Source organism: Paroedura picta, chromosome 9 (assembly GCF_049243985.1).
Source record: "Paroedura picta isolate Pp20150507F chromosome 9, Ppicta_v3.0, whole genome shotgun sequence".
Lineage (NCBI taxonomy): Eukaryota > Metazoa > Chordata > Lepidosauria > Squamata > Gekkonidae > Paroedura > Paroedura picta.
Window position 1 is genome coordinate 72,095,775 of NC_135377.1, and position 24,793 is coordinate 72,120,567.

At 43.6% G+C, this 24,793-nt stretch overlaps 1 protein-coding gene across 3 annotated transcripts in view; it reads left to right on the forward strand.

Moving 5' to 3' along the window:
- The window catches only part of LOC143845171 (GDP-mannose 4,6 dehydratase-like), a 144,744-nt gene extending 120,159 nt beyond the window's left edge, over positions 1-24,585 (forward strand). The window contains exon 8 of one of the 3 annotated variants that reach the window (XM_077353317.1): positions 3,800-3,922. In XM_077353317.1, the coding sequence (XP_077209432.1) occupies positions 3,800-3,907 (108 nt within the window). In that variant the 3' untranslated portion in view covers positions 3,908-3,922. Of the gene's footprint in view, positions 1-3,799; positions 3,923-14,215; positions 14,267-24,561 lie in introns of those variants that run through there. The other 2 variants (XM_077353318.1, XM_077353319.1) reach the window with 2 other exon arrangements.
- The last annotated feature ends 208 nt before the right edge of the window (positions 24,586-24,793 follow it).

The following is a 24,793-nucleotide window of genomic DNA, read 5'->3' on the forward strand; positions in this document are numbered from 1 at the left end:
AGAGAAGAGAAACTGTCAACAAAATTCTTTGCCCTTTGTACATGAAACAATTATGATTCTTCTTCTTTGTCAAGGAACATTCCCCAAATCTACAGGGTATACTTAATGTGCCACTTCGAGTTTTAGAACAAATACTTGAATTTTCAGCTGTAGGTGTTTGGGGATATGGCTTGACCTAACAAATAATGTAAGTGATCCAAAGATAGAGCAGCTGAACTTTGCAATTGGGCTGGTTTGGCAGTCTTTAAACTTCTCTCAGGGGACCAACAGCTCTGGTTACTAGGATAAATATGTGGAGAAATTTTATTGCTGCCAAGCAGTATTACTGCATGGTTGTTCTGACGCCTTCTCCAAAGCCTTTTTCCCCCCTTCCAATCTCTCCTCCCATGTTTCTGTCAGAACATAAATAAGAGAATCAATATCACAAAAATCTACCTGTCAAAATGCTTCACTTAAGATAATGCCAGCTTCTCTATGATTTCCCTCAGATCATTTTCTGTACCTAGAGCTGACTTGCCCTCTCTTACAAAGGTAGCAGTAAGTAAACCCTGAGGTTTCCGTGAGGAAGAGAAACTGTCACAGACTTTCCCCATAATTTGGTGGAAAAAACGATTCTTCACAGAACGATACAGCCATATTGAAAGGAAAAGTCACATTGCATGCACTTTCAGAGGCATATCTAGGATGTGGCAACTAGGGCATGTGCCCTGGGCACCACCTTGTGAGGGACTGCAGGTGGAGGACGGCAGCATGCCCAAATGCCATGGATCTGAGACATGACACAGTGCTCCTCTGCAGTGGTGTGCCACCCAGTGGCTGCCTGGGCCAGCACAATCCCCAAGGCCTTCCCTCGGATTGACAGGGGATTTGAGGCCTCTCCTCTGTGGCCCATGGGAAAGTTGGCAGTATGTTTGATGATGGGGCGAGGTGTAGTTCGTCACTGCAGACCTGAAGCAGGGCAAGGTGTGTGATGCTTGACAGTCACCCTCATGACCTTTCTTCCAGATTAACGAATACTCATGGCCCTTGGTGACTGGTCACTCCGCTGCTACCCAGGGCAGACACCACCACCTCATTGCTCTTCAGCTGAGCTGGGCACTGCTGCTGTATCACCTTGGGCTGCCTGAGGGAGGCAGGCAGGCAGATCCCAGACAGGAGGATACAGAGAGCCCCACCAGGAAAGATAGAGAACCGTGCAGGTTACCCATAGGGAATGCATCAGGATTTTGATTGATGGGGTGGGCCTGGGCGTTTCTCTGTGAGTACAGAGATAGCCCTCCCCCCCTACATCACCAAGCCCCACCCATTTACCTTCTGGGTAAAAAGCCTGACAATTTTACTTTACCTGGGAGTTAATGGATCCACAGAGGTAATCAACAATAAATGCAGCATTCTGTTTATTGAGAGAATCAGATTACAGAGCAAGGTGGCTTTCACACTGAGATTCTGCTCAGTGTATCCTTTAATCCAGGGGTAGTCAGCCTGTGGTCCTCCAGATGTTCATGGACTACAATTCCCATGAGCCCCTGCCAGCAAATGCTGGCAGAGGCTCATGGGAATTGTAGTCCATGAACATCTGGAGGACCACAGGTTTTGACTAGCCCTGCTTTAATCCACCCAATTCTCTGACTCATGCCCAGAGGATAGAGGTTGCTTCTCATCAGACTCTTGCTCCAGTAACAACTCTGCTCCAGGAGTTAAACATCAGCGACTTGTCTGTTCTCGGTCTCTTGAGTGGGTAGACGATGGCTGCAATGCAAGAAGTAGCAGCTATTTCTGCCTTCATTCTGCCTCTGAATGAGGGGGCAAACAGGACTCAGGAGGATGAACTGATGGTTGTTGTTGGGCACTTTGTGGGATGAGCCCCCAAGGGCATCAGTGGATACTCCAAAACCTTGGCCCATCTGTAACCTTGATAGCTATATGTAAATTGAGGAGCAAGTTTATAGAAGGTGAATTTCTTATCTGGTACTCAAGCAAGGAAACTGCAATAGCTCATGACAGCATGGATTTACATTACCATTAAATAATTCTTATTTCCCACTACCAAAAGCATTTTAGACAAGAATGAATTCAGATGTTCTGTTTTGTTACCCAAGAATGCTTACGAGTGTGTAGTCTGCTATTAATTATATAGTATCATCTCTGTCTCTATAAAATGGCATATATAACTGTGCACGGAAGACATATTTTTCCCTACTACTGTGAATTAGTAATAAAATAATATGGGAGAATTCTAAATATTTTATGACAATCCACTCTGTTCCACCTTGGTTATACCTCATATGGGATATTGTTTCCAGTTCTGGGTGCCATAGTTCAAGAAGACTAGAGTGACTAGGATGGTTGACGGGTTGGAATCCATGCTTAATGGGGAGAGAGTGAGAGAATTGAGTATGAGTAGCTTGTAGAAGAGATGGTCAAGGATGCTATGATAATTGTGTTTAATTATGTAAAATGTAGACATGTTGAAGAGCGGGCCAACTTGTTTATTGCAGCTTTAGAGCAATGGGTCAAATATTAGAAACCATTTCCTGATGATGAGGGCTAGTTGTAGATGGAATATGCTGCCTCAGAGGGCGGTGAAGTCTCCTTTGTTGGAAGTTTATAAGAGGAGATTGGATGAGCACCTGTCAGGAATGTGTGATTTTTAAGTCCCTGAGAAGGTGGGGGCCAGATTGCATGGCCCTTGCTTGTCTCTTCCAGCTCTGTGCGATTCTGATTCTGAATCCTATGAATTAATGACCTCAAAAATTGTACAAATATTATACACGTTTCTGTATTTATTATTAAACTTCTTGACTGTCGCTCTCAGGCCAGCCGGTTCGTGGCTGTTCACAACAAGGTCATAAAATCACAAAACAATCAATGAAACCTCACACACACACACACACACACACACAGTAACACCATTGGTCTCCAGCAGATTGACCTGGCTCCAGCCTCAAGGTAGGTATAAATGTTAAAGAGTTTTCTAGATGTTGAAAGATTGAAACATCCAAATTGCTTTTAGTTTTGGCTATGGGTCCTGACAAAATCCCCATTGAAGAAGATTCTGGTATTTACCTTTTAATTTATTATCCTTTAAATATGTTCATTTTAACAAGATTAATTAGCAATCAGATATTGTAAATATAGGTTACTTTTTTTTTTTAAGAAATAGCTTGGTCTAAAGTGCCAGATGGTGTTTTTTAAAGCACTTGCTTGCTTGGGGGCATTGTGTCACAGCATTACATCAGGATACATTCCAGCAGTCCTTGAGCCTCGGGAAACCAAAAGCTGTGCAAACTTTTTGGTATTCAGAGGAAGTGTTCATACCGATTGCATCATTCTGCCATGCACAAAACTGCTATTGTATTTAAACCCGTCATTAGTTAGATATTAAGCAAAGATAAATCCTTTGGAGTCCATTGAGGTCTTAGGAAGCTATAGAGGTGACTGTCTAGAAAACGGTTGTTTTGCTTACAGAATATGTAAGCAAAGAATATGTAAACGGGCTTCGTAGATACGTTGAAAGAAGTCGCCAATTAAGGGTACAGAATTGCTCTCGGTTCAAACCGTATAATTTCAGAATGGCTCACAAATTAAACCAGTTTCTTCTTTATCAACTTCATGAGGCTCAAAAAGAGGTTTTTTTTTCCAAGTTCCTATCTGGCTTCAGTTATGATTTGATCAATGACCCATTTAAATGTACAGATCGCAGACTCCTAGGAAAGATACATTATTATGGAATGTGAGTTAACTGAAAATATTTCATGTAGGCTGGAAGGAAAAGCCATCTTTAATTTCTTCATGCTAGTTGGAGTCAGGAGTATGGAGCCAGTGTGTCTGTGTGACAGTGGAAAGCCCTTTAAAATGCCAAATTCCTGGAGTGGGGGGACATGTTGCTTGTTCCTGTTCTCGCTGAATACTGAGGGGGTATGGAAGTGCAACAAATTTACTCAGGTAATTAAATATTTTTTATTATTTATTTTATTTCTTTAAGTTTTATGCTTAGTTAACTTCATTATATTGTAATTTTACAGTGACTGACCTTGAGCTTATTCATACACTAATAGTATGAATTATTATTAAGATGTTGTTTTGCATGTCCTGTTCTTCTGTCAGTAAGACAGTAATTAGTTGACTAAAGGTAGTTGTTAGTTAATTGCACATTTTCTTACAGAGAGTCTTTGCTGAGGTAAATCCAATCCAAGAGGCCATCCTGCAGCCAAGGAGATTTCCTCCCAATTCCATTGGAGAATCAGCCACTTAAGCAGTAGAAGGTTCCAAATTTGCTCCGTGGACTGGTTGGATAAGGATAGGATCTCCTCCAGTGCTTTCCTTAGAGCAGGGGTAGTCAACCTGTGGTCCTCCAGATGTCCATGGACTACAATTCCCCTGAGCCCCTACCAGCAAATGCAAAGAACAAATGCTGGCAGGGGCTCATGGGAATTGTAGTCCATGGACATCTGGAGGACTGCAGGTTGACTACCCCTGCCTTAGAGGACTTAGAAAGGTTCAACTCTGTTTACGATGGCTCTATACAATCATATAAGTATGGAAAAAGTACTCCATTGGTGTAGTCAAGGAATTGCAAGATTTGCATGCCACTGAAGGCCACTGAACATTATCTCTTTTCTGTGTTAATTCAACTGAAGTTATATTTTCCATTGGGTCCACACTAACCGCGTTGGACTTATGTGCATGCAGTATGTGACTCAAAGCATCCTAGTGAAACCCTGATTTGTTAAAGTTTTCACATTTTTCATCATCAGGATATGTCTGTTGCTGTTCAGAAGTTTGCATTAAGTTTGCAAGCAAGATCACCGGAAAAATCATCTTATATTCAGCAGAGAGAAAATGGTTGTGCCACATTTGTCGTTCATATTCCTACTGTGGCCAATCTTTCTAATCTCCCTATTAATTGCCTTTGGTGACCTCCTTCTGTCTAAAGACTTCTAGATAGCATCTCTGCACTCTAGAGTGCCACCTAGTGCTGTGCTGTTGTCTGAAGTTACTGGTGAATAATCTTACTCAAACCTCATGGTGTGGTTATGTTTCCTTCAAATCCTCTAGGTCAGGAATCTGAGGCCCATGGGCCGCATGCAGCCCCTTGACCGCTTTCTGTCCAGCCCTCCAACCTGCTTGTCTGATGCTATCATTCTCAGAAATTTCTCTATATTTGATTCCTCACTGGGACCCACCCCTTCCAGTTCATTATTTTTGCTATCATTCTCAGGGCATTTTCCTTCAGACCCACAGTGTTCTTCCTGCCTCAAGAGGCACCATCTACTGCTGTTCATCCTGTCCCTTCAAAGCAAAAAAAGACAATAAAAACATTGTTTGTTTGGGTCTCCATGGTTCCTACTGTCAGCCCCCTCTTGTTCTTATCCTCCATAACAGTGGTCCCCAACCTGCGGTCCGTGGCCCGGTGCCGGGCCGCAAAGGCCAGGGCGCCGGGCCGCGGTTCCCTCTCCCCGCCGCCCTGCAGTAAAACACTTCCCAGGCCGCAAGCTTGCGGCCCGGGAAGCTTCTTACTGCGGGAGGGGGGGAGAGGGAATCAGGGCCGCGCCATGCATGTGCGGCCCGGCCGCTCATGCCCACATGCGCGCTGCGAGGCCGAAATCGCGCACGCGAGGCACTGTTGCGCATGCACGCATGTGCGAAAGTGCCGCGCATGCACGATTTCGGCCGCGCAGCGCGCATGTGCGGCCTGGGCGCGCATGCACACTGTACGGGCGGGGCAGTTGCCCTGCTGGTCCCCAGCCGAAAAAAGGTTGGGGACCACTGCTCCATAATATCATTTTGGCCATTCTAGAAGTTTTGCTAGCCAGCAAAGCACAGGCCCCCATATCACTCAGCTTTTTAACAACCCTTCTCCATGAATTACCACGTGGAAGGTATGTATGTCTATAAGGAAGGTAAAGTTGCTGTGTGAATGGGCTCAGGAGATGTCAGGTCTGCTTTTGCAAAAGAACGGCAGGAAAAGGACAGTAAAATGCCTGGTATTTTTGCAAAAAAAAGGATACAAAGTGTTTTGCATACTGAATATTTCTAGAGGCTCCGCCCATCAAAGCAAGTGGACCAATTGCGGGTGGAATTTCAGAACATATTTGCTGATTGCCATAAGCGTTGAAAGGAAATAAGAATGTTTCAGAACCCATTTGAAGTAGCGCCAGAAGATGGAAGTAACTTTTTTCATATGGAGCCAGTGACCATACCAGGGAAATTGACAATGAAAATAGTCTGTTAGATTTCTATTCTGGTCTACCCGATATATTTATCAATCGAAAAGAAATTTGCTGCAGGCATGTTCACACCACATACATCTGTGAACAAACCTTTTCCAAGATGAAAATTGTGAAATTGACGTGTACAGATATTTACATGACATTTTTAGAATGTCTGTCATAAAACCTGACTTGGGCATCAATGACTTGGCTAACAGAAAACAGCCACAAAAATTACTCTGACTAGGTAAGCAGGTGTAGCTAAATAAAAGGATTCCACAGTAAAACATTGTTCCAAAATCGAGTGCATTAAAGTTAACATTTCTTCATTTTCATTTTCCTTTGAGTGTATACTTTTGATCTAAATAAGTAGGTTAATAATTGTGTTACATTTTGGTTTGTAGCCACTGGGCTTGCTAATGCGGCCCCCGTGTGTCAAAAGGTTGGGCGACCCCCTGCTCTAGGTCCATAAAACATACAGAATCTAAGGGCCACTCTACTTCTTCTGAGTTATTTGAGATTTAAAAGTAGCATCTTCTACCTCAGAACAGTTAAACATCTACTTTCATATTGTGTGCAATTCAGAAAATTGCCTTTCAAACAAATATCTTATCCACTTTGTGCTTTCAGTTGTTTGGGTATGGATTCAAATGGCTAGCCGTGTTGGTCTGAAGTAGCACAATAAAATCAGAGTCCAGTGGCACCTTTAAGACCAACAAAGCCTGAGGAAGAGTGCTTGCACTAGAAAGCTCACACCTGGAATAAATCTTTGTTGGTCTTAAAGGTGCTGCTGGACTCTGATTTCATTGGGTTATGGAATCTCTCTTACAGAGAGATTATTTAAGTCTTACAGTTAAATAATAACATCTCATTGTACTATTTCCAAGTGTGTGCTGAAATTTTCTGGATTTCGCTCTCCCAGTGGAACTCGTCACACATTTGGAAGCTGTCCCTAACATTTCTGCCACCTTTCATGCATGGCTTAAATAAGTCATGTGGTGGTTTAGCTTTGCCTTGTCTTAAAGGTGATGAAACCTATGTTAATGCTCCATCATCCTGTGGATGAGTTGCTTGTTTAATTTTGCTATATGTTATCTTGCTGTTGCAAACTTAAATGGACTCTGGGGAATGGTAGAGGACAGGAAGGCCTGGAGGATCATTGTCCATGGGGTCGCGATGGGTCGGACACGACTTCGCACATAACAACAACAACATCTTGCTGTAGTGGTTAAGAGAAGTGGCCTTTAATCTGAAGGCAGGGGTTGATTCCCCGCTCCTCCTCCATATGCAAGCAACTGGGTGACCTTGGGCTAGTCACAATCCCGTCAGAGCTGTTCTCATTCAGCAGTTCTGTCAGAGCTCTCTCAGCCCCACCACCCTCACAGGGTGTCTGTTGTACAGAGAGGAAGAGAAGGTGATTGTAAGCTGCTTTGAGACTCCTTTAGGTCATGAAAAGCAGGGTATAAAAAAACCTCTTCTTATTTATTTATTTACTATTCGATTTATCTAGATTGGTATGGCATTGCATCTTTTAGTTGGGAAATAAATTTGTCTTGGGCTAGATTATAGAATGGAAGAAGACGTGTTCAGTCGCCTCCACATAGTCTTTCTGCAAAAGGGATTCTTGTGTATCTGCCCTCCAAGACTGCCGAGGGGATGCCGTGAGTTATTTATTTAATTTCTGTACCGCTCTTCCAGCGAACCGGCTAAGGGTGGTTTACATCATTGGACCATGCAGAACACAATCGAATACCATTAAAACATTTTGAAAATAAAAATGATAAAACGATCAGTCCTGTAAATCATCAGCGCAAAGGTTTTTTTAAAAAGCCTCAACATATAGACGGATTGAATATCCACAAACCCGTTGTGAGATCTTCTTTTATGAAATTGCTCTCGATCATTTCAACCATGACCACATTCGTTTCTGGCCAAGCGAGTGATACATTGTCTTTTTATGGGAGAAAGGAAAATAATGAAAGGGGAGAAACCTAACATTTTTTTTAAGCTTTCACTAACATTTCACAGATAAATGTTTGCTTTAAGATATGGAATCATTCTAGAGTTATTTGCATCTTTAAAACGGCAAAGAACAGAATCCTTAAGAGTATTTTACAGTACGGATCTTGTGAAGCAGCTTAGTTTGGCCGTTTAATGTGCACTTAGGCATGTTACATGATTTAAGTGAATAGTACAGTTTTCGCCTTATTCTTTGTAGACAGAAAACTTGGCAGCAGATACTTGCTTAATCATCAAAAGAGATGCTGATTGTGATGAAGGAAGATCTGATACAGCATGACATCCATCCAGCCCATATTGGAAGACAATGGAACATCCTTTCTAATGAAAGCAACTCATTAGGGAAACCATGGGCTCTGCTTCTTTGCCTTTTTCTGAATACGGATGATAGCCATAATTAACCGAAATGAGTAACTGGGGATTTATTGTTTTTTTTAGAGATAAGACATGGATTTCCTTCATTGGCATGTCTGGTAAATAGTTTGAACTTGGCTAAATGTGCGTAGCATTGTTTAATTGTGTTAATCTTGGGGTCTTTTACTAATCCTTTCTCTCAGAGAAATAAATACATTAAGCAACGGTACCTTTTTATTGCAGATTGTCTGAACTGTCTGTCGTTTGGCCACAGGAGTTGGAGGTCCTTTCTTTGCGCCGTGTGCTCTGTGTCCAACAGTGCTTTTTCTGTTCAGAGCATGCCCTTCTCCCCAAAGCTAAAATAAATCAAAGTTGGTCGAGACTTAGTTGCAATAAATCAAGGCCTGTCCAAAACTGGAGCCTGCCCAGTCAAAATGTCATAGCTTGGCTTTCACTGAGGATTAATTAAAGGGCTGATATAAAGCCCAGATGTGCTTCAGGAGAGTAGCAAACTGCATGGTGGTGGCCATACTTTAAAAAACAAAACCGAAAGCTTCCCATGAATCTGCCCACCCAAGTATATGGTGGAGGATCAGACTCGGAGGGAGGAAAGGTGGGAGAAAACAGAATCGAGCGTCTTCTCAATTTTTACAACACTGAACTAGGTGAAAACAAGACAAAACTGTATGCTAAGGCCCTTCTCGGGAGAAAAAAATCCAGTGTGTGCGTGTAACTGAAGGAGCAGCAGCAAACGTAATTGTTAAAAGAGTTACATTAATCACAGGGGAGGAGAAAGCTGACATGATAAATAAACTTCTGTGTTTCGTACTGCAAAAAGCCTTTCCCTGACATTGTTCATTTCCTCAGTCCTTTTGCATTAAATTCCAAAATATCGTTGAGATAAAAATTAAGCAGTTTCAAGATTGCTGAGACCGGCCCGAGGTAAAGTTGGAAACATACATCGAACGGGTTTTCGAGCAGCGTGAAAACAGATCAAGTTGAACAGTCATAACAGTCCTGATATCAGCATCAAAGGCATTATTTGGAAACGATAGCTACGGTCATTTGGAGAGGAGGAGACCATGCGCTTAGATAGTGTGTTGACATTGCCAGACATAGATGGATCTGGTTGCGGGGAGCTCTCCCGTTGCTGGCGGTAGGGGTGGTAATTGACAGAAAATTAGCAGCTTGATTTAGAATGGTAATCGGAACAGAGCGTTATGGTTGGGAGCGACTTGCTTTCGATGCTCTGCGGAATGGTGGCAACATGGGGGGCTCTGAGTGCGCTCAGGTGTTGATTACATGGCTAGCGTGATCAAGCGCATGAGTGAAGTGACAGCAGTTTTATTTGACATCCAGAGTGATAGATAATTAGCTGCTCTTCGTTGGTTGACAGGAATGATTCTGACTTCAGGGAAGGGTATCCCTTGTTTGTTCTCCTATAAATGTAGGTTTTTGAAAGAGGGGATCTCAATTGCTGGTTCAGTAGAAGAATGAATTCAGCATCCAGAACGGTTCGTGTACCAACGTAAGACCAACAGTGTATTGTCGAAAGCTTTCTCAACTGACTGTTGTGGGGTTTCCGGGCTGTGTGGCCAATGTGGTCTGGTAGTTATAGTCCCTGACGTTTCACCAGGAACTGTGGCTGGCATCTTCAGAGGCAGGACATGGTAAGATGGGAACTTTGGCACTGAGTTGCACCGGCCCAAATGCTCCCCCATGTGGGAGCAGGAAGAGGTGGGGCACCCTGCTCCGGCTCAAATTCCAGCCTGTAGCCCCACCTCTTCCTGCTCCCGCATGGGGGAGCATTTGGCCCATTTCAACTTATCCGCCCAGGATTTTTGCTCCTGAATGGGAGCTGGAGCAGCAAAGTTCCCAGTGTGAAAACAGAGTCCCATCTTGCCATGTTTTACCTCTGAAATGGCAGCCACAGTTGCCTGGCGAAATGTGAGGAACTAAAACTACAAGACAATGACCACACAGCTCTGAAAACCCACAGCAGCTATAAGACCAGCGTTTTTACAAAATAGCATTGCACTAACTATCAGATAAATAGCTGGCATAGGCATTGTGGCAGGTTGCCTCTGTGGTGCATAACCTGTTGACATCTAGATTAGATTACTACAATGGACTCTACATGGGACTGCCCTTGAGAAGTGTTCAGAAACTTCAGTTGCTACAGAACACTGCAGCCTGGATGTTGATTAGAGTGGATCTTATGGGTCCTATCATTCCAGTCATGGCCCAGCTATACCAATTCCCCATTTGTTTGCAGCACGATTCAAGGTTCTGGTGTTGACCTTCAGAGACCTGTGTGGTTTGACCAGCCTACCTAAAGAGCCTCCTAATCTCTCATAAACCTGTCCAGCCATTACAATCATCTTTGGAGGTTCTGCTTTGGGTATCCTGGTATTGTGAGATTAGGCTGGTGAGATTAGGCTGGTCCTCTGGCAGAGGACTCGATTATTTGAACCCTATTTTTAACTTTTTAGTTTTAATAAGGGAAGTTGGCAAGAGAGGGTTGTAGTAATGGTTTTACAACATAATGTTAGCACATATGTTTTAAATTGTTAGCTGCCTTGGAGGTGACTTCTGCTGCATTAGCTCTCCCACAGTCATTGACTCTGGGGACTCTGCAATCCCCTGCTCACTGAGCACCCCTCCCCCACTAACCAGGTATTCTAGTTGTGGTAACCATCATCTGGGCATGGGATTGGGGTCACTGTGCCGGACAAGTAGTTGTGAATTTCCTGCATACTGCAGGGGATTGGACTGGGTGGCCCTTCCACCTCTTGTGATTCTATGATATCTGCCCCTGAGTGACAGAGTAACTCCAGATATCTGCCCCTAAGTGACAGAGCGCCCCCCCCCTTAGAGCAGGAAGACAATGGGGATCCAAAGTGGCTTTCATCATCTTCCTCTCCTCTTCCATCAGCTGTGCTGATAGGCAGCCACTGTGGGACTGTGACAGTAACCAACAGCAGCAGAGCAGCTACGTCAATGTAACTCTGACTTGCGCTGACATATTTCAGAAATATAGTAGCTAGTTGACTTAGGGCCATTCCGCACTCGTTCAAAATTGCACAATGGTTGCAAATTGAAATCGCTACTGTTTTGCTGTTATGCACAACGTCGTTGACAATCTGCAACAGTCCTGAAACCGATCCGCAAAAAGCGCTTCGTTGTAGCGCTTTCAGGGAAATCCCAAAAAGTGGATTCACCCTCCGGAAAGCGCTACACTCTTGCAACCAATCTGCAATACTAGCGGGAAAGTTCTGAGCGTTACCATTGTTGCGGTTTCTGCAAAGTCCTTCCCCCTAGCTCTCTCCTCTGATTTTCCGGCGAAGCGGTTGCTATTTTTTTTTCTCGGAGTGAGAGGAGATCAACGCACCGGCGAGCCTTCGTTTACCCAGCAAGGCTTGCCTGGCTGCAGTCCTTCCCCAGAGCTGTTTGAAGTCACAAAGCACCAAGCAACACACAGCCCCGTTTGCTGGTTTATTTTCCCTTTATTTTTCACTCTATTTTCGGCCAAAAATCGCGCCTGTGCGGGGGGAGGGGTTCACTTGGGGGGAGCGTGGCAACAATGAAACGGCAGCTCAAACACCACCTGCTTGCTAGATGGGTCTCTCCGTTGCAACAAATCAACGCAGATTCGTTGCAACGTGTGTGTGTGTGTTTTTTTAAAACCTTCCTTAAAGGGAAAGGGGCTTTTTGGGAGCATGATAACAGCCGCCCATTGGCTGCTTGATGGCCAGGGGCAGGACAAAGCTCGGCAATATCGCTTCCTGGCTAGCGATTTTTGCCGAGACCGGAAACTTGTGGGAAACGATAGAAACGCAACTGGATTCCACTACAAAGGCAGGTATGCATAACGACGAATTCCACTATTTAAAATGATGTTTTTTCGTTCCGCAACCAATTTGCTACATAGATCCTGGTGTGGAATGGCCCTTAGTGTTTTCTTCCCCACCTCCTGCCCACCAGAGTTGCACTGTAAGCACAATAACCGACAATTAATAAATGCAGGTCCACAGGCTAGCTAAGGTTCCTCCCCCCCCCCTCCCCACCAAGCAGGGATTGCAAACTAAAATTAAAACTAGGTCTAGAAACATAGCCTGAAGGAGGAGACTGGAACAACGCATGTGCTTGGACACAGCAAAAAGTTAAGTTCCTGAATATTGGAGTGTAAATATCTGAATGCAGCTACTATTTTATTGAGAAACATAATCCTGAGAAAATACATTGCTATCGCTACAACTAATATTTCAGTCCTTATCTAGGTGGCAATCTTTTCTTATATAGGTGTAATGGAAAATTGCATTCAATTTAATAATTTGAGGGGGTTACTTTGGCCACTTCATGAGAAGGAAGGACTCCTTGGAGAAGAGCCTAATGCTGGGAGCGATTGAGGGCAAAAGAAGAAGGGGACGGCAGAGAATGAGGTGGCTGGATGGAGTCACTGAAGCAGTCGGTGCAAACTTAAATGGACTCCGGGGAATGGTAGAGGACAGGAAGGCCTGGAGGATCATTGTCCAAGGGGTCGCAATGGGTCGGACATGACTTCGCACCTAACAACAACTACACTGTAATATGTTGTTAAGCCTATGATAATTTCTCAGCTCTTTAACACAGCAGCAAGGTTTGCTGTTCTTTTTTGTTTGGGGATCAAAGAAATCTGGAAGACTTGTGTTATGATTTTTAACTTCTTATCACATTGTTTCCTGTAAGTGCTGATAATATTTTAAGCCTGGATTTGGGGGGGTGGGGATGTAAAGCATATTAATAGTTAAAACTGGACATTTAACCACTGTGCTCAGTAAGAGGATTTGGGGAATACTATTTTTCTTCTCTCCTGGGTGGTCTGCAACATCTTTCACTCTGCAAAGATTCATTTCACTCTCCCTCTGCCTTTCTCTATTTGTTCTCCTTCCTCTGTTGTAGGTCCTTCATTCCCAGACACCCTCTTCCTGATCAAGATAGCTAGCTATGATTCCCTTGGGCACCATGCAGAAATATTTTCATTTTCTACATGTATTTTATTAAGATTTCAAACTGACAAAGCAAAAGACAAGTGATAAAGGCAGATATGATTACGACAATAGAATGGGAAACAGTGCCTGACTTTTTCCAGACTGTAATCTAGCCTTTTTTCAACGGTTTTTTTTTTTTTTTTTACCATTGAGAAGCACCTGAAACATTCTTCAGGCTTTGAAAAACCCCAGAAGTGGCACGATCATGGAGAATGTAGCTGGGAAGCATAGCTGTGTACACGCATAGTAAAGGTATCCCCTGTGCAAGTACCGAGTCTTCTGACCCTTGGGGTGACGCCCTCTAGTGTTTTCATGGCAGACTCAATACGGGGTGGTTTGCCAGTGCCTTCCCCAGTCATTACCGTTTACCCCCCAGCAAGCTGGGTACTCATTTTACCGACCTCGGAAGGATGGAAGGCTGAGTCAACCTTGAGCCGGCTGCTGGGATTGAACTCTCAGCCTCATGGGCAGAGCTTCAGACTGTGTATCTGCTGCCTTACCACTCTGCGCCACAAGAGGCTCTTACGCGCATAGTAGTTGCACATAAATATTGTCAAAAGCTATGTCTCAGTAGTAGAGCACATGTTTTTTTATCTGCAGATGGTCCCAGAGATGGTTACTGATATTTCCAGGTAAGGAACCTTACCTAGAAAGTACTGGAAAGAACTTTTTCTTATTAGACCTTGGAAATCAGAGCACTTATTACTGAGGCAGATAGACCAGGCAGTAGTGCTGAGATAAATGATAGGGTGTAAGTGAGCTTTGCATATTATAGGGTGGGATTATGGGGTTATGGGTTGGAATTGTATTTTATGATGTTTTTAGGATATATTGTATTTTATTAAATATTTTATTGTGAACCACCGCAAGCCAGCTTGCTGGGAACGGTGGTATATAATTTCAATTATAAATAAAAAATAAATAAGTATTCATGCGGGTGCGGATTCCACAGATGTTGTGATCAGTGAAAATATATATCGTATGGATAGGAGACTTCTGTCCATCCTGCAAACATAGTATCAAGAGTGGTTTAAGAATTTTTTTTGGGGGGGGGGGCGGTAGCCCTAGAGCCAGTTTAAGGATTTGCAGGGTCCTAGCAGAGTAGAATTGCGGTGGGAGCAGTCAGACTGGAGGTAGAGGGGCCCCCAAAAGTGGAAAGGATGTCACTTTATCCATGCAGCACATGCTATAGGCCCCACCCTTCCAGGGGCCCCGCACGGTGCCTCTCCCCCCCCCCCCATGGATCAGGGCTGGAGCTTCTCTCCTTCCCCATTTTCCCTCTTTAAGGACACTATAGCACAGGGGTAGTCAAACTGCGGCCCTCCAGATGTCCATGGACCACAATTCCCAGAAGCCCCTGCCAGCGAATGCTGGCAGGGGCGTCTGGGAATTGTGGTCCATAGACATCTGGAGGGCCGCAGTTTGACTACCCCTGCTATAGCATGTGCTGCATGGATAAAGTGGCCCTGCATAGTATGGGTTAAACCCTTTCCTATATTCATCATTGGCCCTAGTTTACAGAAGACAACAAAGACAACTAACATGGAAGAAGAGTGCTCGTGATACCAGCAACATGTGTTTGTGATCAGAGGTTGCCACCCCCAGTTTGAACAACTCACAAAATTTTCTTCTTTCTCCCCTGTAGGTACTTCTCTGGCAAACTGTTATGTCAGTCAAGGCTTGATACTTATCATATGAAACAAAACTGTGTATGTGTTTCCAAAGAGACATACACAAACAGATATCTATCTAGAAGTGTAGCATTTGTGTGTTCTGGGAAGATGGATATTGTTGTTTCAAGAATCAAAATTGACTTATAACCATGCATTTAAAGTTTAGCCGTTCTCCTCAAATGACAAAAAGAATGTCCTTTTTCCCCACTACAAGTCAAATTGGCTATGGTATCTGAAGCGATACTGAAACAAATCATCTGGAACATGTCATTTTTAAAAGTTAATATGTTATGCAAATAATGGTAACTGTTTTAAACTAGGGTATATAAATTCCTTGTGCGGTTAACTCTGTACAGGGTTGACTATGAAGCAAAAAACTTCCTTTGCCAAATCTCTCATCTTGCTTACTAGAAACCACCCTTCCTAGTTTTCACCTTTTGGCGAGGCGTGAGATTGTGCTTAACAAGTTACAGTATCCCAAAAGTTTATGCTTCATTAAAAGATTCATAGCAGATCAGCTATTTGCCCAGATTATTTTTAAAGACCTGACAAAGCTAATGTAATTTCTCTTCATTAATTCTCCCCCCCACACACACACACACACACACGGTTTAAAATAAATTAATCCAATTTAGCGTCAATACACTGCTTTTCATTGCAAGTATGGCAAACATTTTTAGTCTCAGTTTTGAAACAGGCTCCCATTTGTGAAAATGTCCAAAGATTTATTCCCCCCCCCCCGATGGTTGGTCCTTTATATCAGAGGTCGTCAACCCCCGGTCTGCAGCCCGGTACCGGGCTGTGAAGGCCTCGATACCGGGCTGCCGGTGTCCGTGCTTGCCTCTCCCCTCCCCCCGCAGCGAGAAGCTTGCCAGGCCGCAAGCAAAGCAGTCGCCAAAGTTTGCCGCCAAAGCAGGCGCTTCGCTCGCAGCCCATCTATTTTCTCACTGCAAGAGGGGGGGAAGAGGCAGGCGCGGCCACTGGCACACCGATGGATGCAAACGCGCATGCGCGGAGCTGCCGTGCGTTTGCTCCCCCTGCTGGCGCAAACGCGCATGCACGGCAACTCTGCACATGCATGTTTGCACACAGCTGCTGCGCGTGCGTGGTGCCTGGGCCGCCGGCTCTCCCCCACCCCCGGAGGCGGTCCTCAACTGCAAAAAGGTTGGGGACCACTACTTTATATGATTGGGCGGTTTTTACATCCTTGAATTTATATTCTGCTCCTCCATGGTGGAGTGTAAACCAGGGGTTGCCAAAGTGTGGCTCTCCAGATGTCCGTGGCTACAATTACCATGAACCCGTGCCAGCATGATCATTGTAGCCCATGGACATCTGGAGAGCCACATTTTGGCCACCCCTAGTGTAGACTAACAATGATTAGAAATTGCTGATGAGTTCTCAGCTTTGTACTTTTGTACTTTTTCTGAGGGATTATTCACCTTGCCATGAGTTTTAACAGCAGTGTTAATATAAACTAGCAATATGGTCAAAATCTCTTTACAGGTAGCTGGAGGCAAATTGTCAGTGAAGATTAGCTATGAAAAGAGTGTGGCTTTCAGTGCAGTTCGGTGGTGAATATGCATGTCGAATCAACCAGTCTAGGCCTCAAACTTGACTTCAGATAACAAATATAATTACTTTCCTTGAACTCACAACAATTCACTTGGTTTTTTGAAAATGCTCCTCTGCCATCGTGGCTTTTGTGCAGATACTTGGGGGCGGGGGGCTGCATCTTTGCGGGCCTGCCATGGAGAGGAGCTAGCAAGCCATTTAAGATCGTTCTAGATCCCCCTCCTTGCCAGGCCAAAAGTCACATGATGTCGAGGGGTCAGCACTATTCCTTCAGTTCTCTTCTTGCCACTGATGAGAGAGGACTCTGTTCAGCAAGCTGAAAATTCGTCGCTTCATTGATTACAGAGCAGATTTAAAAACAGAGAAAAGAATAATAGTAAAACAGCCTTTCTTCAGTTATAACATGGAACTTCTTTAAAAACTGCAAAGCATACACAAAATCCTTAGGGATAGATGCCGAAACAAAGGTGTTGGCAGAGACCCTCACCAAGATTTCAGAGTTCTCGACCATTTAGGGACTCTGAGCAGAGACAGCAGGCTTTCCTGCCCTCCCAGAGGCAGCCTTATACGCGGCAGAATAGGAGACAGAGTAGAAAGAGGGCCAAATAGGCCACACAATCCCCCTGTAACCCGCAAACCATGAGTACTGGGGACCAATGACTAGTTAACCCAAAATGTTTTGCTCAACGGTTGTCAGCATTCTTTCATGTTAAAACATGATAGTTGGATTTGGTCTGCAACAAACAAAGGTTATTACTTGGCATTTTCTTCTCAACACTCTTCTCCTCCCACACCTGCATGGGGAGCTATATTTCTAGACAACAAAGCCACATCCTCAATTCAGAAGGGTTCTATCACTGCAGGAGGAGGAATGAGGCCAATTTGAGGCCAAGGGCCTGAATAAATATATTAATTTATGAACATTTAGAATGCTATCTTTGCAAGAAGACCTTCCTCCACTATCCAAGAAGCTCTGGGTCACTGTGATGGACCTCAAAGTTGCTTACTTTCATGTTGTCATACACTCAAATTGCAGAAAATTCTCTCATTTCATGCATGAGAATGTTGAATATGAATATAATTGTTTGCTTGTTGGCCTTGCATCCACAATCAAGGTTTTTTACAAAATGTATGACAGTTGTAAGTAGCTTACTTAAGATGCCAAGGATACTTTGTATACCCATTTTGAGATGATTTCTGAAGATCCTTTTTCTACATGTTTTTAGGATTGGGGAGTTCCTTGCTGTAGATAGAAATATTTGAGGCATGTGATGGAGAATGGTGAGAGCTCATAATAGAAGGCCAAGAAAAATACCTCTGGGGAGAATTCCATGGACATTGTTTGTATGCTCTAAATATCTTGAACCACCATACTGGAAGAAGTATTCCCATATAGTGGTTATATAGTAATTTCTGCTAATTTAATAAGTGACAAGGTGGGATACAGTGGTAAATGTTCACTTACAGGATGATTTTCAGCAATTTCTCCCTCTTACTATAGACCCCGATTCACTTGATGTATAGAATCATAAGGTTGGAAGGGGCCATACAGGCCATTTAGTCCAACCCCTGCTCAATGCAGGTTCAGCCTAAAGCATCCAGGATAAGTCTCTGTCCAGCCACTGCTTAAAGACCAGTAGTGAGGGGGAGCTCACTACCTCCTTACGCAATCGATGATGAGCTACTCTGACTGGGAAATTTTCCCTCCTGATATCTTCCCAGGACCTTTCTACATGCAGTTCAAACCCATTACTGTGGGTCCTCTGCTGTCAACAGGAACCACGCGCTACCATCCTCCAAGTAACAACCTGTCAGATACTTCAAGAGAGCAATCATGGTCCCTCTCAACCTTCCTTTCTCCAGGCTGAACAGTCCTAAGCTTCTCAGCTTTTCCTTATAGGGTTTGGTCCCCAGGTCCTGAATCATCCGTGGAGGTGAAATGCTGTCAGTGAAATGAGAATGAGGCTCTCTTACCACCACCCCTTCCTGTTGCAGCTCCCTGAAATTTCTTCCTCGATCAGACCTGCCATGAAGATTGTAGTAACTGCTGTGCAAGATGGCATTGTTTGACTTCTCTTACATGCTGCATCACATATTCTCTGTCTTTCTGGTTTTGGCAACTCTTTAATATTATAGATGCTGTCCAGCTCTGTTTTATGATCAGAACTATTTTGTTTTTTTGAGAGTGAACAAAGTTGCATTCATCTATACCCACGGGCTTCAATGAACCTCTGCTTAGGATTGCACTGTGAAACGTCTGTATGCCACCTTATCTACACAGATTAAAGGCAACACCAAGTTTCAGGGATTATGTTTTTCTTTCCCAATGCAAAAGCAGAAAATGTCATTTTTTAGAAAACAAATTGATCAAAAGGTTCTTATATCTCATGTACTTCCCAGATATCTGCATTGAGGAGGTATGGGTTTGTGTACTGTCAGTAGTTGGGGTCTGGCCCTGACCCTACCCTGGTAGCTGCTGTACATGCTTTGGATCTCACCATCCAGGAATGTCTGGGTGCAAAGATGGCTGGGAGACATCCCCTGACACTAAGGCCCAGGAAAGTACTGGTCCACAATAGGGCTCAGCGTTTCAGTGCGGTTCAGCCGCCTTGGCGATCACCGAAGCCCAAGGCGGCCAGCGTCACGGCGTGGAGAGGAGGAGCAGCTGTACGCCAGCCGGTGACCACACACAGGCACAGAGCTCTGTGCCTATGTGCAGCCACCAGCTGGCGCACCACCTCCGCACCACGGTGCTGGCCTCTTACGTGCCTTCAGGCTTCAGCTATCACTGAGGCAGCAGAACTGAGCCGAAGCGCTCAACCCTATTCCACAGTGGTTGCAGCGACTGGCTAGGGAACTGAGGAGCCCTAGAGCAGGGGTAGTCAACCTGTGGTCCTCCAGATGTTCATGGACTACAATTCCCATGAACCCCTGCCAGCAAATGCTGGCAGGGGCTCTTGGGAATTGTAGTCCATGAACATCTGGAGGACCACAGGTTGACTACCCTTGCCCTAGAGCATCCTTAGGGATGGGGGCAGAGCTGTCAGCAGTGGGTATTTGGGGGACAACCAGCAGCAGCATTGAGCCCAAACAGGAAGGTATCAGAGACGGTAGAGGGTACACCTCACCCTAAATGTCAGGGGGAAAGGAACAGAGGATGGGGTCCCTAGGCTGAAAAAAAAGGAGCGTCATACGTAAGCACAAGCCTGCCCACAGTTAAGTGCAAAATTTTTTCCTCTGTCCTAAATCATGTGCAATACTAGTAGTAAAGCATCTCATTACAGTTTGGCTTCTGTGCTTTCCTTCTCTTTATATACATACTTTACAAAGAAATTAAAAATGTAAATATTGACATATGACATCTTTAGTACAAATACAACACTTTATTAAATTCATATGTTGTGCTACAAGCGACTAGTTTGAATAAAAACAGGCACAGTAGACTTAATCTAAGACAACTTTTTCAAAAGACATGGCAAAGTTCTTAAAAATGATCTAATTTGTAGATTAGGGTGATAATGGATGCAAACGAAAGCGAGTCGAATTGCTGGGTATGTGATAATATATTGTACTTTTGTTCCAGCTGTTAAAGCAACCCACTGCATAAAGTGGGGTGTCGTACAAACAGCCATTTATTAAAAATAAAGCCCATTTTAGGCTGCTACAATTAAGTTTACATAGTCTACTGTGGCATTTAACTCTAATCTCTGTGTACAGTAACCAGACAGTGTGACCTTTTACATGAGAATGGCATTGCATTCTTTTTCACATTGATATTAGTACTAAAAATACATATAGGGCAGAGTTTCAAGGGCTTTATGTTCCTGATTAAAACAGCCTGTGATTAATTAAACTGAGATGAGTAAAGTGGTGTTAGAGACCATTCCCCCAAAATGGGGGTTCCCCAAAACTGTAGACCTACCTTGCACAATTTCAGTTGCAGTCTCAGAGCACCTGCTCCTGAACTTTTTCTTACAGCTTGATTTCGTGTATTTGAATTATGTATTTAAATAAGGGTTTTTAAATACATAAATCTTTAGGTTTTTAAGGCATTATTGTAATATCGATCACATTACAGTTTCCTTACAGCTTGAACACATTTGTAAACCTAATAGTATTTGAAGCAGGAGAAGTACTACTAGTAGTACTACTAGTAGTAATGGTAATAGTAGTATTTACCAGATCAGTTAAACATCAAACAACGATACTGCCATAATAAGGAGGACAGTTGTTCGGATCCTGCTAAAAGATTCTTGAGCGTCATTAGTAAATTGTATATGAAACATCTCTTAGAGAGACTGTTGGGTTGGCTTGAGGAGGCAGCTTTTGAACCTGGACATTCAACAATTGATCAGGACTTCCATGACAAGTTGTTGCTGAGTATCCATGGTGAAGTACATTTGTAATTCTGTTAAGAACAAATCCAATGTAACCAGCTTGGTGTAGTGGCTAGGAGTGTGGACTTCTAATCTGGCAAACCAGGTTTGATTCTGCGCTCCACCACATGCAGCCAGCTGGGTGATCTTGGGCTCGCCACGGCACTGATAAAGCTGTTCTGACCGAGCAGTGATATCAGGGCTCTCTCAGCCTCACCCACCTCACAGGGTGTCTGTTGTGGGGAGAGGAAAAGGAAGGCGACTGTAAGCCATTTTGAGCCTCCTTCGCGTAGAGAAAAGTGGCATATAAGAATCAACTCTTCTTCAGTAATATCAGGGCTCTCTCAGCCCCACCTACCTCACAGGGTGTCTGTTGTGGGGAGAGGAAAGGGAAAGCAAATGTAAGCCATTTTAGGACTCCTTTGGGTAGAGAAAAGCGGCATATAAGAACCAACTCTCCTTTTCCTAACCAGAATGCTTCATTGTGCATTCTGATACTAATCTAGCCATGTTTTAGAATTATGGCCGCGGCTCCTTATCTAGCAAACTGGAGACACACAAAACCTGACTATATTATATTTATCTATTGAAATATTTATACTCTGCCTTGACTCAAAGCAGCACGGATTTCCTTAGCTGTAATTGGGAGTCAGGTTATAAATAAAGTAATAAATTCTTTTTGCCTGCATAGATAAACCTTTGTAGTTTGCCTCCTGGTGATTATAATTAAATTTAAGCAAAGGGAGGAGCAATCAGCTCTGAGGTCAAACACATCCAGCAGTTACAATGTATCACTTTTATAAAAAGATAAATCGTTCTTTGTGTAATCTCTCTCAAAGTCTGGGAAATGTTGATTTTTTTAATGGTAGCCCAGGATTACACCCTCCCCCTCCCAGTGTTCAGAACACTAATATGAACTCATAAATGATTTGAATTCCTCTGCTTAAGGTGATCATTTAATTGTCTCTGATGGCAAGTCTGTAGAGTATGCGACTCTGGCATAAATGCTGGTTGTTGCTTTATTATTACTCTTTGCTGCTGAGACTTTTAATCTGCCCGAAACCTTGAGAAACCTTCCAGCTTTGATAAAAACTGCATACTTGCCTTATGAGCTGACCTTTTGAAAATTAGTATTATCAGAATTAAAGTTATTATTTTGATAAGATTTTTAAAAAATGTTTTATACATGCCACATTTTAAGATACCTTTGAAAAAACATTTAGAGCACAGAACATACCGCTCGATAAACTGTATGCTTGACATTAATTTTAAATGATTTTTTAAAACCATTCCATGTTATAGGGTTTGTGATGGTACAGGTAGCAGCCAATCAGTGCTGTGTACGATTTTTCTTCTGGTGCAACAAGGAGCGTTATCCCATCTATGTAAGCCAGGAAAAATGAGCACAGTTCTACAGCGGCCATATTGTCCTGTTAAGGTATACCTGTATTGTTCCCTTACTTTCACAAGGATTCCTTAGGGCTCCTAGGCCAGGGAATCTTTGGTCTGTCTTGCAACAGTCACAGATTTGGGCACTATCTCAGGTAGCATTTGAAACCGCAGACAACAACAGAAAGCCATCCCAGGTATTCTAGATGTGCATTTTTGGGGGGCTAGTCCAAAATCAGAAAGCATTCTTGGTGCTTGAAAGGAGGATACACTGTAACTGGGGGAGGTGGAGGTGGGTTGGAGAATGTGGGTTGAAGCCTCTGTGAGCGACACTCAGACCTATTGTTATTATTATTGTTGTTGTTGTTGTTGTTGTTGTTATTATTATTATTATTATTATTATTATTAAATTTATTTCCCACCACTCTTTACGCTGCTCGTGGCAGGTCAGAATGTCTTAAAACCCCTTTAAAATGCCCATTAAAAGACTTAAATTCCATCACAACATGGTGGAAGCAAAAATCCCCTTCCCACCCCCATTGCTAGTGGGGGGCGGAGAAGAAGGTGGTTAACGATGTTCAAGAAGCCCGGGGGGGAGCCGTCAATGTACCTCGCCGACCCCAGCCTCAACCAAAGACCTGACGGAAGAACTTTGTTTTGCAGGCCCTGCAGAACGCTGAAAGACAGCATGGCTGCGGCTACACCAGGCCACCGCCAATTCCTAGCAACGGGGCAGCATGTGCTGCCGTGTCCTGTATATGCACAGGGGAAGAAATCCACCAGCACACACGTCCCACCCCAGAGTTGTGCATGCAGAAGCACAACTCTGGGGCAGGAAGGTTCCATTGCACCTTATGGCAGCGGTTGTGGCATGGGGGACAGGGGGCATGGTGGTCCCACCGCAAGTGTTGTGTAAACACAGTCTTGATGGCCAACTAGAGGGACACTTCAAATTAAACCAATGCTGGCATGAACCCTGATGCCAGGAAAAGCTAAATTCAGGCTGCAGCTCCACAACTAAGTGCACAACTGAGTCTGTTGAATAGGTTTAAAAGGCTATAACACTAAGACTGTTAAAATTTGTTTCATAGCAATAGCAAGCCATGATCTCAAGACCTGAGATCTTTGATAGATCCACTCCAGTGCATCTAGATTACTAGGTCTTGTCTCCCTGTACAAAATTTGATGGGGGGGGGGTGGCAGAGCAGGGCGAAAGTTGTCTTTTTCCTTCTTCCAACGTGTATCTGAAGCTCATGAACAGCCTACCTTTAGGGATGCAAATGGGACTGTAAATGGCATGTATGATATGTAAATAAGTAAATGGTATTCTGTTTGTAGCACTACAGACCATTCATTCATTCATTCATTCATTCATTCATTCATTCATTCATTCAGTATTTATATACTGCCCTCCCCTGAGGCTCAGGGCAGTTTACATGGAACGTATTATAACAGCAATAATAATATTAACATTAATAACCTATAACAAAGTTAACGGACAATAACAGTGCAAACAGGTCCAGGGCAGAATGCATGAATGAAGTTGTGTTAATAGATGTTTTCAATGTATTGGACAAACCTTGAACCTGATGTGCTGAGGCATCTTTCCAATGGGTTATTCAATAGAGAATAGTCTGAAATTTGAGTATTTTAAAAAAATAACCAGTGCTTTTTATAATAAACTAGCTTTTGATTATTAAACTGACAAGGTGATTGTAAGCTGCTTTGAGACTCCTTCAGGGAGTGAAAAGCAGGGTATAAAATCAAACTTTTCTTCTCTACCTTCTTCTTTTTTCATTCGGTATTTCCCAAAAGGCAACTTTAATAAGGTTTTCCACATGTATTTTAATCAGGTAACCGGTTAACATTTTCATTACATACTAGTTAATTGGTCATATTGTCACTCCACTTCTGGTTTTGTATTTGCATCTAGGTTTCTTAGAATGCTTCCATCAGGCCCTAATGGCCTAATTCAGCCGTTCGCAACTTCATTATCATTGAGAAACCCCTGGAACATTCTTCAGACTTTGAGGAACCCCAGAAGTGGCCCGATCACACCGAATATGCTTGGGAAGCAAGGCTGTGTACATTCCCACCTGGGGTTCTTCCCCTTCTCACCCCCTCCAGGCCCATCATAGGCCATATGGTCACATCACTCAATAAAT